Here is a 17479-nt window from a genome sequence, read left to right on the forward strand (position 1 = left end):
ATGCTTAAGAAATAAAAAAGTACCATAAAATATCATTTTATTACAATACTAAAATACAGGGTGTTTAAGAAAACTCAGAAAATGCTCATTCCGAGTTTCGACCAACCCTGTATACTCAAATTAAAAATTTAGCTATAGTAACGATTCTTAACAATAGTAGACTATATTAAAAATCATTTGAACGTAAGTAGAGTTTTAGATGTCAAACTACTACAATTCTACAGGGTGTGAATGTTGCTACGAAATTAATAAAAAAACGTAATTATCTTTTAAAATACCCTGTATAACATTACAAAACCTCATATTTTAAGAAAGAAAACATCGAATAGAATCCAACAATATAAAAATATACAGGGTGTCCCATTTAAAAAATCGAAGTTATAAGCAACTTCCGGTATAAACGGAAGTAGCAAATAGATGAAAATATTTTCATTAAACAGATGACCCTTCAAAACCCCATTATTTAAATTTTCATGATTCTGTTGCCTTTAGTTCTCGAGATATTTCTAATAGGCCCTTTATTTGCCTCACCCTGTACTACTTAATGTTTATCAAGACCACATAGTGTACATATTTTACAAATAAAAATATTAATGGTAATATTAAAATAAATGCATTATTTTTTGTATTTTTTTTTAAATTTATTTTTAGTTTTCTTTTTGTTTTGTGTTTTGTTTTTTTTTCTTTTGTCACTACGATAAGATTACGTATTTTTTATGGGAAATAAGCCACAATTTTACTAAAAAATGAATTTATTAACGTTTCGAAGCCCAAATCGGGTTTCGTTGTCAAAATACAAAATACTATTAAAATAAAACAAACATGTTGTTGCTAAGTAAAAAAATTCTTCTAATAATTTATTTAATCTGACTCATTTATATTGGCAATTCAGACGTATATTATACATTTTAAAGTAGAAGACTTTAAAATGATATCGCCAATATTTATGAGTTGCGTTCCTGGGACGACTTTACTAAAAGATAGTTCATTCGATTACATGAAATCAATCCCAACTCAAGAATATCCGTCGCAAAAAAAATCATAGCATGTGATCTGTCTTTAAAAAGACAACCAAATGCAACGATGACAGTAAAATTCTCGCGTTAGAGATTCCATAGTAAATCACGAGGGAAAACCAGGAAAAAACCTCGTGATACTATCCCGACATCGTAAGTATTTGGTCTTACATTTAATCTACCTTCAAAAACTAATATCAAATTCTGACTTTAATATGTTTAAATTATAAATAATATTAATATTACATAGATATACAATAAGTAATACTAAAATATAAAATTTGTACTAACTCGATATATTATTGACTTACTAATCGTGGTATTTTCTTTCTATTGACTTCCTCTTTCAGTATGGGTAACCACATCCTACTGCATTCTACCGAGGAATTTGCGACACAATTTGTTTCATTTAGCATAATTAGAGCCGCTTCTTTGATTTTTCTCTTTTTACTATCTGATTCTTTCAGGACTATACTTGAATCTCTCCACTGAACTCTATGTTCATTATCCCATGTGTGTTGACATATCTGAGATCTATCAAATTCTCTGTTTTTAATATAAGACTGATGTTCACTTATTCTAACGTTTAAGGCCGGCCATTGGTAATGTTACAAGTATAGGCGATCCCATCACCTTTATAAAGTACACCACTCATAATCTAGAGCATATATGTATACCGAAAAATGCTTAACCTACTAACAATATATCTCGCTAATTACAGCCATATTTTTGCTACCCTACCTGTTGTGTATTGTTTATAAAAAAATGTGAAAGTTTTGCTTTTTTCTCAATAAATATAAGAGCGTTTATATCTAAATTACTCAAGTATTTAAATGAATTTCATGATAAAAGTCCGTTTAGCACTAGCCTATATGTAACGGAAGGATGTAACGTTAAAAAAATGTGAATTAATAAAGTACTTTTTGCGTGGTGTACTTTTAAAATAAATTTCTGGAATTAATAGAAATTGGCATGTGAAAAGTAAATCTTGTACATATAATACACAAAAAGTATAGGAATCTGTAAGAATCTAAGCTCTGTTAATGTAGCAATTATGTATAAGATGGCGCTACGAAAAAAATTAAATAAACATCAAAAATTCAGGAGCGTAATGGCCCGTTTGAAACTTTCCTTAGGAAATTTCGGTACTTGACAAATATGAGTTTATTAGGGGTCCGGACAAATAATCCCGGACAAAAAATCCCCACAAATTATCCCCGGACAAAAAATCCAAGGACAAAAAATCCCCACAAATAATCCTCACAAATAATCCCCACAAATAATCCCCGGACAAATAATCCCCGGACAAATAATCCCCACAAAAAATCCCGGACAGATAATCCCCACAATTTTTTTTTGACAAAATATCCCCGCAAAAAATCCCGGACAAAAAATCCCCAAGAAATATTTTTGCCGAATAAAGTTGTCAAATGAATGCTTATAATCCAAGGATGGTACTAAAGATGAGAAATTTAGACTGTCTGTCCGTCGGTACGTCCGACCGCGCATATAACTACTCCGTCATTATGCCAGGTAGAATGACACATGAGGGGTCGAATGAACGGTTATAATCCAACAATGGTACTACAGATGAGCAATTTGGTCCGTCGGTCTGCTTGACCACGAATATAACTCCTCCATCACTGTACCAGGTAGAATGACAAATAAGGTGTCGAATGAAAGCTTATAATCCAAGGATGGTACTAAAGATGAGAAATTAGACCAAGGCTGTCTGTCCATCGGTCCGTCCGACCGCGAATGTAACTACTCCGTCAATATGCCAGGTAGAATGACAAATGAGGTGTGGAATGAATGGTTATAATCCAACGATGGTACTAAAGATGAGAAATTTGATCCGTCGGTGTGCCTGACCGCGAATATAACTCCTCCGTCACTGTACCAGGTAGAATGACAAATGAGGTGTCAAATGAAAGCTTATAATCCAAGGATGGTACTAAAGATGAGAAATTAGACCAAGGCTGTCTGTCCATCGGTCCGTCCGACCGCGAATGTAACTACCCCGTCATTATGCCAGGCAGAATGACAGATGAGGTGACGAGTGTACAGTGAACGGTTATAATCCAACCATGGTACTAAAGATTCACGCACGCATTTCGTTTCCGAAAGTTCCACTTTCACGCACGACGTGCGGGAAAGTAAAATACCTTGTAATATTGCATTATAATATATTATAATACATGCAATAAACTAATATTGAAAGTTTGTTTTTGACAACCTTGTCAAATAATTGATTTGTGTATTTTCACTTCTAAATAAAAATTGATATAACTCTATTTTTTGTGGCTTTTTCCAAACGTACGGCCCTAGAATAAATATTATTCCTAACTCGTGCGGAAAGTGTGTTCCTCGCACTCGAATGCCTGCCCGAACTCCGCTATCGCGTCGTTCGGGTCAACGGCGTCTCGTGCGTGAAATTATCACTTTCCGCAGTAGTTAGGAAAATAACTATTTTATGATGTCGATATTTTCCAAGTTATGGGGGGAAATAGTGACAGTTAGAGGTTAGAGTTAGAGCATAACTATTGAATTGTCTCGTTAATTATGAGTTTTACGACAAAAATGTAGGTACCTATAATACAAAAATAGAACTTAGTAGATAGAATTAACTTTTACATAATTTTGAATTTTGATCTCTTTAATTTTTTTTACGAATATTTAAAATTGTTTCAAATATGATTTCCTACAATTATTTCTTTTTGACAATTTTTTTCGTGCGGTTGATATTTTCCGAGTTAGCGGGAATATATTAAAAAGGGGTGGGGAGCATAATTATTGAATTGAATCTTGTTTCCGAGCTGCCCCAAATTTTATAATTCTAACCTTTAGGGGAGGTCAATAGTGGTGTAAATTTAAAATTGCGACTGAATTCCGCTGAAGGGTTAGCCGTCATATTGATTTTAAAGGAGAACCGTTGATGCTAAATACCTCCACCATTTTCAACTTTTTTGCTCTACTCCTCATTATTTATAATAGTTCCCAGGTAGCAAGACTGTTTAACGCGCTCTATCTGAATCTGCGTTCCATTAGTGTGCAGATGGGTTATAGGTATAGATAGGGCTATTATAGCAATCGCCATTAAACCGGTTTTTGGTACGAAAATAGTGATTAGCAATTAAATTTAAGCATGAATTGTAATTTCGATTACCAAATATCGAATTCCAATTGTGAGTTCTTTCAAAAATCGTGCATGCAGCACTCTGCTTTGAATAACCCTGTTCAAAACATCCTATTTGTGATGATAATTGCTTGTCCTGAAAACGATAATCTTGATTGTAATACAAAAAAACCTATTCATTTTTGTAATTTCAAAAGTATTTGGTCAACATCATCATCAATGGCGTTATAACTCTTCGAGACTCTGCCACATTTTTTATTATTTAAAATCAATACAGCTGCCCACGATGTGAATGTGAATTTGATACCGTTCACGTTATCAACACCAGTAATAAAAATTTAATGTGTTTCTCGGTCGATGATCGAAATGCCACATCAGCGACTTGTTAATTATTGTGTTTTGACTGGAATAAGAATGTGAATTTTAACCGAATTTTTAACGTGCATACAAATTGCACATACAATTTTTTTTGTTTATGCTTATTTTTTATTATAATAAATATGTTGATTTTCACCCATTCGTGAGCAAAAATTTGGTTGTTTTGACTTCTGAGTAATACCAAAAAGTCAAAAATCGTTATAACTGAAAAAACTCGACAGAGTTATGCTCGATAAACTAATAATACTCATAAAGCTAATAAAATATTTTTGATCTTTTCGTTTCACATGATTCACTGAGCGTTGGCTTATTTTTTAATATTTTTCCTTATTTTTTTTTAATTCATTGAATTATAGCGTTGATTGAGATATTAGAGGCCGTCCAATATATCAATCAACGATTATAGTGAATATGCTTATTTAATTTAAAAATAAAATAATTCTATCCTCTTCTTCTTGCTGTGCCTGTCCGTGACGAATGTTGGCGATCACCATGGCATGGCATCTTTATTTTATCTGCAGCAATGCAGGAAAGCTTCACATATGTTGAGTTGAACCAGGTTCTGAGGTTCTTTAACCAGGATGTTCTTCTTCTTCCTGGACCTCGCTTTCCAAATATTTTTCCTTGCAGAATGGCTTGTAGGAGGGCATATCTGGATTCATTTCGCATAATGTGTCCAAAGTATTCCAACTTTTGAGATTTGATGGTGGTTAATACTTCTCGGTTTTTCCCCATTCTTCTGTAAGGACCTCCTCATTTGTGACCCGATCAGTTCATGGGATTTTAAGAATTCTATTATAAGTTCAAAAAAAATTCAAAAAAATATGCTTGAAATATTTATTTCAAACTCTAAGCTCACCCCACCTTAAGGATAGCTATGACACGAATTTGATAGGCAAGCCATGCAAGTCGTTTTTGTCTATGTATGAAATTTAATAAAAAAATGTCTCATCCGGAAAGCAGATGGGTGCAGGTCGACCTATATTCGGATCTTAGACTATAAAGTTTCGTAGAGTTTTGCTATCAGCCGTTGATGATTTGCTGATGAACGCTACTCGTGTTATTTCTTTCCGTTCATGTTCACAAGAGCATGTGTTAACAAGTAATTGGACTTCGTAAGTCCTAGGTTTTCATCCAAAGTAATCGAAAGTAGAACTGGAAGTCGATATTTTAACTCTTCGTGTAACTTTGCGTCGATTCATATACGATTTTACTAATTTTGGATCATATTCATTTACATTCATATCATACTTTGAGTCACTTTAAAACAGATACTTGCGGTTGCAACTCTAAAACTGAAGTCCGATGTTAAATTACTCATCTTTAATACCATCCTTGTGTTATAATCTTTTATTCGAAACCTCATTATTTGTCATCAAATCTGTATTAATACGGAGGAGTTGTATGTAGGAGGACAGACGGAAAGACACTCATGAAACCGGAAGTATATATTTGTTCTCGCCTTGCGAAGGTTCGTCGAATAATGTCGATGTTTTCCAAGTTATCCACTATTCCGGTGACTTTAAAACAGTAGGTATTTCCGGTCCCATTTGTAAAACCGGAAGGCCTTGGTCAAATTTCTCACCTTTAGTACCATCCTTGGATTATAAGCTTTCATTCGACACCTCATTTGTCATTCAACCTGGTATAGTGACGGAAGAGTTATATTCGCGGTCGGACGGACCGACGGACAGACAGCCTTGGTCAAATTGCTCATCTTGAGTACCATCCTTAGATTATAAGCTTTCATTCGACACCTCATTTGTCATTCTACCTGGTACAGTAACGGAGGAGTTATATTCGCGATCAGGCAGACCGACGGACCAAATTTCTCATCTTTAGTACCATCGTTAGATTATAATCGTTCATTCGAAACCTCATTTGTCATTTTCCCTGGCATAATGACAGAGAGAAGTTACATTTGCGGTCGGACGGACAGATGGACAGGCAGCCTTGGTCAAATTTCTAATCTTTAGTACCATCCTTGGTTATAAGCTTTCATTCGACACCTTATTGGTCATTCTACCTGGTACAGTGACGGAGGAGTTATATTCGCGGTCAGGCAGACCGACGGACCAAATTGCTCAACTTTAGTACCATCGTTGGATTATAATCGTTCATTTGAAACCTCATTTGTCATTTTCCCTGGCATAATGACGGAGAAGTTACATTCGCGGTCGGACGGACAAATGGACCGAGAGCCTTGGTCAAATTTTTCATCTTTAGTACCATCCTCGGTTATAAGCTTTCATTCGAAACCTTATTTGTCATTCTACCTGGTACAGTGACGGAGGAGTTATATTCGCGGTCAGGCAGACCGACGGACCAAATTGCTTATCTTTAGTACCATCGTTGGATTATAACCATTCATTCGACACCTCATTTGTCATTCTACCTGGCATAATGACGGAGTAGTTACATTCGCGGTCGGGCGGACAGATGGACAGACAGCCTTGGTCAAATTTATCAGCTTTAGTACCATCCTTGGATTATAGGCTTTCATTCGACACCTCATTCGCTATTCTACCTGGTACAGTGACGGAGGAGTTATATTCGCGGTCAGGCAGACCGACGGACCAAATTGCTCATCTTTAGTACCATCCTTGGTTATAAGCTTTCATTAAATGTTCTAAACATTAATTACATTTTCATTCTAAATTAGACAATTAGACAAATTTGAGTGATATAATTGTTCTTCCCTGGTATAATTTTATAATATTGGGACATGAGAAGTAGGTAACAAACTATGATGAACCAATATGCGAAATAGATTTTTCCAATACTTTTGGTTTAGATTTTACCACGAGATACGAGCACAGTATTTATCCGAGTAAAATTTTCAGCGAGACCCCGTCCTTAAACCTCCTAGAAAATGAAAAGTTCGCACCTCATATATAAAACGATTTCGAGTCATCTTAGCGAGACCGCACCTGCATACCAATCTGTACTGAAACTAAACTATCAGTTGACTATAAAGTCTGGAGTCCGCGGCTTCGCTTAGATATCTATTGCGTTATTTCTCCGATAGAGGCAGCATCTCTCGGGAAAGAATATTTTCTCTCTGTTGCACTGCGACTTGGGGACCTCTCTTTCATACAACGGCCGGCCTTAAGGGTCTTGATGTTTCACCTAAATAAAATTGTTCGCATTCACAAGGTATTCTATAAATGCAATTCTTTGTTCTTTCTTGTTCATTGTTAGGTTTAGTTTTAGATAGAATAGATCTCAATGTGTTTGTTGTTTTGAATGTTGTTGAAATGTTGAATTTATTTCCTATCGTTTTAAGTTTCTCGGATAGTCCTTTTATATATGGTATTGTTATTTTCCTCGTATTATTTCTTGTGAATGTTGTAGGATCCCGTTCTAAGTTGTTCTGTTCCATTCGATCTAATCTTGTCAATTCCTTATTTATAAACGATAAAGGATAATCATTTTTTAATAAAACAGATGTTAACAATTGTTTTTCTTCTAAAAATGAATTTTCGTTAGAACAAGTAATTTTGGCTCTATCATATAAGGATTTAATGATTCCCTTTTTAACGTTGATGTTGTGATTTGATTTGTAATTGAGATATCTGTTGGTGTGTGTTGGTTTTCTATACACTTGTGTCTCATATCCAGTATCCTTCTTTGAGACTAAAACATCGAGGAAAGGCAAAGTGTTATTGTATTCCTTTTCCATTGTAAATTTTATTGTCTCTTCTTGATCGTTTATAATATTCAGGAATGTATCCAACAATTCTGATCTATGAGGCCATATTGAAAATATGTTAAGATGTCAACCCGGTTCAACTCCTCGCAGGTTTAAATCCTCTTAGTAATTTTTTTTTCTTAAAATTTTTTTTTGTTATTAGACTATTTTAGATAGTAGATTTTTTTTTAATTTAATCATTTTTTTTATTTTTTTTTAAATTTTCTTTTCATTTTTTTATTATTTTTTTAATTTTTTTTAAACATATTTCATATATATTCCGCTGTACTTATTATCTCTCAGTATGTGGCCTAGGTATGTAGGTCAGCAAATGAAGCATTTTGGCTCGCAATTTTTTCGTCCAGCATGGATTTACTTGAAATTTTCACAGAAGGTAGGGGATAGTCCAAGGATAATTTTCTATATCCTACCTCTGTACGCCAAAACCTTGGGGGTGGTTGCCACCCCATCTCGGGGGTGGGAATTTTTTATTACATTTTAACCATGTAGGAGGTGATTCTAAGAAAAAATGTCTTTTACGTTTTTTTCGTAAAACTAATATTTTTCGAGTTATTCGCGGTTGAAAGTAACAGTTTTTCGATGAAAAAATCGACTTTTTTAGAGGGTTTTTTAAGAATAAGTCGAAAAATATGCATTTAATAAAAAAACTGTAGATATCAAAATTGTGTCTATTAGTAACACAAACCAAATTATTTTTCTATAATATTTTTACGACCAATACAAACTGAGATACGGCATGTTGAAGGTTGGGTGTTTTCGTCAAATGCATAATTTGAAATATTCAAAGCCATAATGGGAAAACTGTGCATTTTTCGAGGGAAACTTAGATAATCTTTTTTCAAGTATATAATTAGACCTTTAGCAAAAAAAATAATACAAAGTTTCTAGCATAATAATTGAGCGACTTATGATCAAAAAAAGGTCGGTACCTGCTTTTCTCTACGAAAAAACAGCGAAAACAACCCCCTAACTACCCATCTAATTAAAAATTGGTCTTGAGCTTTCTGTAATTCCTTTTAAATTTGTATTATCAATACACCCAAGAAGTTTGACCTATTTAAAAGGCATACTTTTAGATAAATTGGAGTTTAAAGAAAAACTGATTTTTTGCAATTTCCTATTTTTCACCTTTTTCTTCAAAATATCTCCGAAAATACTGGAGATACGAAAAAAATGTTAGACTACTAAAATGTAGCCTTTTTAATAACTAAAATTTCTTTTTGCAGATTTTCATTACAGGAAATAGTTAGCGAGATATAGCTATTTAAAACCTCCATTTCCGAACAAACACCCCCTTATTCGAGCCCTTTAAACCCACCCCAATTCAAAACTAAGGGATCTTACGGAATTTAATTTACATAGTCTTATAGCACTTCAAAAATTCTACAAAATTATTTTTGAAAATACTTTTTATCGCCAAAAATGAAGGAGTTGCGTTTATAAAACGAATTTTTTTTTTCGAAAAATCGAATAGTCCGCTTATAGAGCATTTTCAATGTATGTATAATACCACAGAACCGGATCGTATACTGGAAGATGACTAAAAATCTATTTGTATTTGTATTTGTACATATTTGTAAATTCGTATTTTTGTGTAAATAAATGTTTTTGTAATTCTTTAATTCCACTTTTTTTTTCTGGATTCTATTAAATCTACTTATAAAAATTGCAATGTTATTAACAACCGGTTTCATAATCAACTTAAAGTGAACATTAACTAAAGTTCACTTAAACGTTGACATTTACCCATATGAATTGCATTGATAAAGGTACCAACTTAAAATTTAAAGTCTACTTTAACTAATTATTTTTATTAACCGAGCGTAAGGGTGGTTTTTACGGGTTGAAATATGATATTATATTCTAAAGCATAAATTATTTAACCAATCAAAACCAAATTTTACCCATATTAGTAGTTTACACGCCTTAAAATAACACAGGTTTACAAAAAAAAAAAAAAATTGTGGACTATTTGACGAAACCATATGACAAGGGGGTTTTTGGGGTCGCTGATCACGAATCCGAGGTCCGTTGATCTCTATCACATCAGATAAAGGTCATTTCAAGGTCAAATCAAGATAAATCGACAGTCGCTCTGAAAAAGTATATTAGGGGGTTTTTGGGGTCGCTGATCATGAATCCGCGGTCCTCTGATCTCTCTCACGTCTAGCTCAAGGTCATTTCAAGGTCGAATCAAGATGAATGGACATAATCGCTCTGAAAATGTATATTAGGGGTTTTTTGGGGTCGCTGATCACAAAACTGATTTCACCTTAAAATGACCTTTACTTGACGCGGTAGAGCTCAACGGACCCAAGTTTTGTGATCAGCGACCCCAAAAACCCCTAATATACTTTTTCAAAGCGATTGTGTCGATTTATCTTGATTTGACCTTAAAATGACGAGCTAGACGTGAGAGAAGGTAGCGGACCCCGGATTCGTGATCAGCGACCCCAAAAACCCCCTTGTCATATGGTTTCGTCAAATAGTCCACAGTTTATTTTTTTTTGTAAACCTGTGTAATCAACGCCCTTGAGCATGATATAGAATATGAATTACAGGGTGAGATGATCCTAATCCCAAATTCATATGTAAATCGATGCAAGCCGACATTATTATTTTAGGATAGGTAAATTTTTTATATATAGCTCCAACAAAGGTGGTTTTAAGGGTTGAAAGGTTATGACATTATATCTAAAAGCATAAAACAATCATTATGTAAATAATAAGAACAATATTAAAGTTTAAAATTTTATTTTATAATTTTTTACAATTAGGGGTAGTTTTCACCCTTAAAAAACCAAAAGCGTACAACGGCTCAATGTAAAAAATAAACTAGAGGGTGAAATGAGCCTAATCCCAAAATTTTGTGGGCCGCCCGTTTTATCTGTCGCAGTGACACACTGACGCGCAGTGTACATAATAATATAACTTATTTTTATTTATTGTTTTAGATACAAGAGTAAAAGATTGGCTCTTTATGGATAGTCCTATTCCAACAATCTATATAATACTCGCTTACATAGTTACGGTATTATACATCTTGCCAAAGTTTATGCAAAACAGAAAGCCCTTTGAGCTGACTACAATTATCAGGGCTTACAACTTATCTCAAGTAGCGGCATGTTGCTACCTAATTTATACGGTTAGTAAACAATCAATAGTTTTAAGGTCTTCTTTATCAAGGCATATAGTTCCATTAGTCCAAGCTGTGGGTGAAAAATAGGTCGATTTCAGGATATAATTCAGGAATTTTTGAAACCTATCAGGTATTGTAAAGGACGATGCCAGGAATAACTTATACTAAAATGTAACCAAAAATTTTGTGCGGTTTTTTATTTATGACGATTTTCATTTGTTAAATTTGCAATTTTTAAAGATTTTTAATTTTGCAGCTTAGGATATTCATTTTAGAGAAAAAGTTTTAAATAGAAAATTGTACTAAATTAAAAAACCTACAATTTGAGTTATTGCAACTTTAATTTCGTTAATACGTTATTGAAAAACAGCCTGCGAAAAGTCCAAAATGGCCGTTTTTTGCAATTGCCTTATTTATTGTAAAAATAACTTTTATGTATTTTTTAAGACTTTAAAATGAAGATATTTCAATGCTAAACATAAAAAAAAATTGTAGTGCCCGATTGGTGAACTTGTTGTTTAGATATTATAATTTGTTTATCCCAAGAGGTCAAATGTCCAAGGCTATAACTTTTTGAAAAAAAAAATCGTACAGAGTTAATCCAAGATCCACTCTCCTTCTAAAGACTTATATTTTCATATTCTGATGTAAGTAAATCCGTATAATATTTTTCAATCAATATTTTGGGTTTGAAAATAAGGGGGCAAATTTCGTTATAAACATTTAGAACTGAAGCCGCCCCTGTACATCCTATGAGCTTTTAACTTGCAGGTTATTTATGCTGAAGACAAAATAAAGATTCAAAACTAAATAAAAATTTTCTACTATCAACTGAAGCCGAGATAATTGTTTTTGTTTTCTTAAATCGTAGTGACTTTATTTATAACAATTAAGAAATTATTTCACAGCCATTGACTAAAGAAAGGCTTATATTATCTTAAAATAAAAATTATTTTAACCGAAAATTACATTTAATTATTAAAAATGATTTTTAACGTGTAATGGAGATTTATTTTTCGTTACGACTATGATTTATTGTGTCGGTTGCCCTTAGCAACGGCTAGCAACTTATAATACATTGTATTACGGTTTTTGCTTTAAATTTTAAAGCACCGCTTGGATTGACATGAAATTTGGCAAACACATAGATAACATGTTAAAGAATAAAAATGATATTGGACCTCTGTGTGCTTTGTCCGGGGGGTGAGTTTCACCCCTTATGAGGGGTGAAAAAATATATGTTCAAAATAAGTTCGGAAATGGATAAAACGTCTAATTCTAAGCACTATTCGTTCTATAGCATTTTTTCACCAAGTTAATACCTTTCGAGTTATTTTCGAGTAAATACCTTAATTTTTCAATAACAAAAAAAACACGTTTTTAGGCGGTTTTTGACAAATAACTCAAAAAATAACTGTTTTATTGAAAAAATGGGTTTTAACAAAAATATAGCAAATTAAAAATTGAAAAAAATGATGTATGCATGAAATCTCTAGACCCAGTATAAACAAAGTTCTAGCTAATGAAAAATAGGTTCATATCCGTCAAATTTCAAAGTGAATTATTTCAACGTAAAATAATCAAAAAATCATGCACTTTTTGGAGAAAAATCATTTTTTAAAGTATTTAAAAAAAATATGTATATCTGTTTTTAAAAAATGTTTATAGCATCAAAAGTAAGCAAGTTACTCTGAAAATAAAGTTGATCACTTTTTTTTTTGGTCAAAAAACTCGAAAGTCAACCCCCAATTAGCATCTTATATCAAATTAATCATTACCGCTTCACAAGTTACTTTGCTCATGTATTATTTATATGATCTGTAATTATCATCGGTTCAAAGGGCTTATTAAAAAAAATTGGTTTTAAAGTAAATCTGTTTTAATTTTTAATTTAAAAAAAATGTTTTTTTCTAAATAACTTAAAATTTATTAATGTGACCAAAAATCACAAAGAGTAAAAACATTAGTTTTTGCTGTTATGAATATTTTGGATTTTTTGCTTTTTTTGGAAGGCAAAAATTTGTTAAAATATGGCTGTTCTAAATTTGCATACCCTCGTGATTATTGACTAGTTCAAGTCCTTTTAAATACTGCCCCTTCAAAAATAAGCACTTTGAACCGATGAAACTTACAGACATAAACGAAACGTACACGAGTAAAACAACATTGAAGTAAATTTGATTAATTTCATTTTTGATGCTAATTAAGGGGTGACTTTCCCGAATTTTTGACCAAAAAAAAAGAGATCAACTTTACTTTCAGCGTAACTTGCTTAGTTTTGATGCTATAAACTTTTTTTTAAAACAGATATACATATTTTTTTAACGCTTTAAAAAAGTTGTAATGATTTTTCTCCAAAAAGTGCATGATTTTTCGGTTATTTCACGTTGAAATAATTCACTTTGAAATTTGACGGATATGAACCTCTTTTTCATTAGCTAGAACTTTGTTTCTACTGGGTCTACAGATTTAACGCGTACACCATTTTTATCAATTTTTAATTTGCTATATTTTTGTTAAAACTCTTTTTTTCAATAAAATACTTACTTTTTGAGTTATTTGTCAAAAACCGCCTAAAAACGTGTCCTTTTTGTTGTTGAAAAATGAAGGTATTTACTCGAAAATAACTCGAAAGGTATTAACTTGCTGAAAAAATGCTATAGAACGAAAGGTGCTTAGAATTAGACGTTTTATCCATTTCCGAACTTATTTTGAACATATATTTTTTCACCCGTTATAAGCGGTGAAACTCACCCCTAGGACAAAAGCACACAGAGGCGCAATATCATTTTTATTCTTTAACATATTATCTATGTGTTTGCCAAATTTCATGTCAATCCAAGCGGTGCTTTAAAATTTAAAGCGAAAACCGTGATTCAATGTATTATAATTATAAGTTGCTAGCCGTTGCTAAGGGCAACCGACACGATAAATCACAGTCGAAACGAAAAATAAATCTCCACTACACTTTAAAAATCATTTTTAATAATTAAATGTAACTTTTGGTCAAAATAATTTTTATTTTAAGATAATGTCAGTCTTTCTTTAGTCAATGACTGTGAAATATTTTCTTAATTGTTATAAATAAAGTCACTACGATTTAAGAAAACAAAAACAATTATCTCGGCTTCAGTTGGTCGTAAAATATTTTTATTTAGTTTTGAATCTTTATTTTGGCTTCAGCAACAATAATCTGCAAGTTAGAAACTCATAGGATGTACAGGGACGGTTTCAGTTCTAAATGTTTATAACGAAATTTGCCCCCTTATTTTCAAACCCGAAATGAGAGGTTGAAAAATGTTATAGGCATCTATTTACATCAGAATATGAAAATATAAGTCTTTAAAAGGAGAGTGGATCTTGGATTAACTCTGTACGATTTTTTTTTCAAAAAGTTATAGCCTTGGACATTTGACCTCTTGGGATAAACAAATTATAATATCTAAGCAACAAGTTCACAAATCGGACACTATAAATTTTTTTTATGTTTAGTATTGAAAGATCTTCATTTTAAAGCCTTAAAAAAATACATAAAAGTTATTTTTACAATAAATAACGCAATTGCAAAAAACGGCCATTTTGGACTTTTCGCAGGCTGTTTTGCAATAACGTATTAACGAAATTAAAGTTGCAATAGCTCAAATTGTAGGTTTTTTTAATTTACTACAATTTTCTATTTAAAACTTTTTCTCTAAAATGAATATCCTAAGCTGCAAAATTAAAAATCTTTAAAAATTGCAAATTTAACAAATGAAAATCGTCATAAATAAAAAACCGCACAAAATTTCTGGTTACATTTTAGTATAAGTTATTCCTGGCATCGTCCTTTACAACACCTGATAGGTTTCAAAAATTCCTGAATTATATCCTGAAATCGACCTATTTTTCACCCACAGCTTGGACTATAAGTTTTATTGGTTCAAAGTGCGCAGTTTTGAAAAAAATTGGGTTTAAAATAAAACATTTTTTTAATATTGAAAAAAAAAATGGAATTATTCGTGGAATTAACTTAAAAATTATTAGTAATACCAAAAATCTTAAAGAGTAATAAAATGTACGTTTTGCGTTTCTGAACATTTTTGCTTTTTTGTTTTTTTGTTATACAAAAATTGGTTATGCTATGGCTGTTCAAAATTTGCCTAAACTCGTGATTAGTTACTCTTTTAAGTCATTTTAACTACAGCTTTTTCAAAAATAAGCACTTTGAACCGATGAAACTTACAGATCATATAAATAATACATAAGCAAAGTAACTTGTGAAGTGGTAATGATAAAATTTATTTGTGATGCTAATTAGGGGGTGATTTTCGCGATTTTTCTACCAAAAAATAAAAGGGATCAACAATATTTTGAGCGTAACTCACTTACATTTAATGTTTTTAAACAAAAATAAACCTTTTTTTAAACACTTTAAAAGAAATGAATTTTGCCCGAAAAGTGCTCCGTTTTTGGGTTATTTCACATTGAAATATTCGATTTGGAATTTGATGAAGAAGAACCTACTTTTCATTAGCTACAACTCTGCTTATACTGGGTCTGTAGACCTCAAGCAAACACCATTTTTTTCAGTTTTTTATAAGCTATATTTTTGCTAAGAATATTTTTTTCGCTGAAATATTTACATGTTTTTTTTTTCTGTTAAAAATGAACATATTCCCTTGCAAAATAACTCGAAAAGTATTGACTTAGGGAAAAACTCTATAAAACAAAAGAATTAGTCATTTTATCCAATTCCGGACTTATTTTGAATGTATATTTTTCACCTTCGAGAAGGAGGTATTCTCCTCCATTTTTGAAAAATGGCCGTAGCATTGTAAACTTTTTCTTATATAATAATAGACAATTTCAACTACCTATTCCCAAATTTTCATCGTTCCTTTATTTTTTTTTGGGTCAGATTGTTCTTTGCTCGGGCTATATCTAAGAAATTTCAAAACGAAAAAGCTAAATGAACCCTAGCCTATATTGCAGTGCAAAAAATACATAGATAATGACATAGGAGGACGTCAATGTGGATTTAGAAGAAGATGCACCACAGTAGATCAAATTTCCCTGCTGCAGGAAATACAAGCAGACATCTACCAATATGGTAAATCTGCAGTGGCCCTATTCATCGACTTTAAACAAGCTTCTGACAGAACGAAAGTAAAACAGAACGAAATATACAACACTCAACAAGAATGATAATATTGTCACTCAGAAAAACAGAGAATAGAGTTAAAATAAAGGGAAAAGATACAAACGAAGAAAATACCACATATTATGGACAGTGGGCCAATGAAAGAGGATACATATAAGGACAATACGTGATAATGATCACAGAAGAAAAAATCTTATGGAAAATATAATGTCACTCAAATGAAATAAAATTTTGCATGAATAGATGCGTCCTGAAATTTCAATAATTTGATACCATTGCGCCAACTCTGAATTTTGCTTAATTAGTGCGTTAATTGTAATTAAAGTTTATCGAAAACGCATTTTGAAGTCCATAAAACTGGCCATAAATAAAAGTCCATAAATAATATTAGTCTAGCGGCTATTGAATACAGTCATATTCACCACCAGCTGTAGCCGATTAGAGGCGGTACAACTAACCAAATTATACCTACTTTATTATCAATAATAATAGGAAAAGATAAGAGTAAGCCTCTGCCTTATCCTTCGAGAAAGATTTATGGAGTAAGCGAATCATAAGATCTTTTTTCTCTCTTTGGCACACGTACATTCCTATTTGATTTTAGATTTATTTTCATCAATTTACGCTCTTGTTAATCAAAATACAGAGTTGGCGCAATGGTATCAAATTATTGAAATTTCAGGACGCATCTATTCATGTAAATTTTATTTCATTGGAGTGACATTATATTTTCCATAGGATGTGTGCGGTGTCCTTTGAACAAGTAGAAAGGTTTCAATACTTAGGAGCGACATTAACCCGGAGACCAAATATGAAAGAAACAATCCAACCGAGAATTATGGGCGGTAATCGTTGTATTTTTGTTACCAACAAGTTACTAAGAAGTAAAAGCAATGATAAGACCTATTATATGCCAGTGAAACACGGACAATGAACAAATCCGAACAAGTGATGATCC

At 32.3% G+C, this 17479-nt stretch overlaps 2 protein-coding genes across 3 annotated transcripts in view; one reads left to right on the forward strand and one right to left on the reverse strand.

Moving 5' to 3' along the window:
* The window catches only part of LOC126879427 (oxysterol-binding protein-related protein 9), a 378474-nt gene that overhangs the window by 215277 nt on the left and 145718 nt on the right, over positions 1-17479 (reverse strand). The window lies entirely within an intron of this gene.
* Positions 1-17479, forward strand: part of LOC126879431 (elongation of very long chain fatty acids protein-like) — a 37983-nt gene that overhangs the window by 2567 nt on the left and 17937 nt on the right. The window contains exon 2 of the mRNA XM_050642444.1: positions 11197-11387. Coding sequence (XP_050498401.1) covers positions 11197-11387 — 191 coding nt within the window. The remainder of the gene's footprint in view (positions 1-11196; positions 11388-17479) is intronic.

This window comes from Diabrotica virgifera, chromosome 2 (assembly GCF_917563875.1).
Source record: "Diabrotica virgifera virgifera chromosome 2, PGI_DIABVI_V3a".
NCBI classification, from domain to species: domain Eukaryota; kingdom Metazoa; phylum Arthropoda; class Insecta; order Coleoptera; family Chrysomelidae; genus Diabrotica; species Diabrotica virgifera.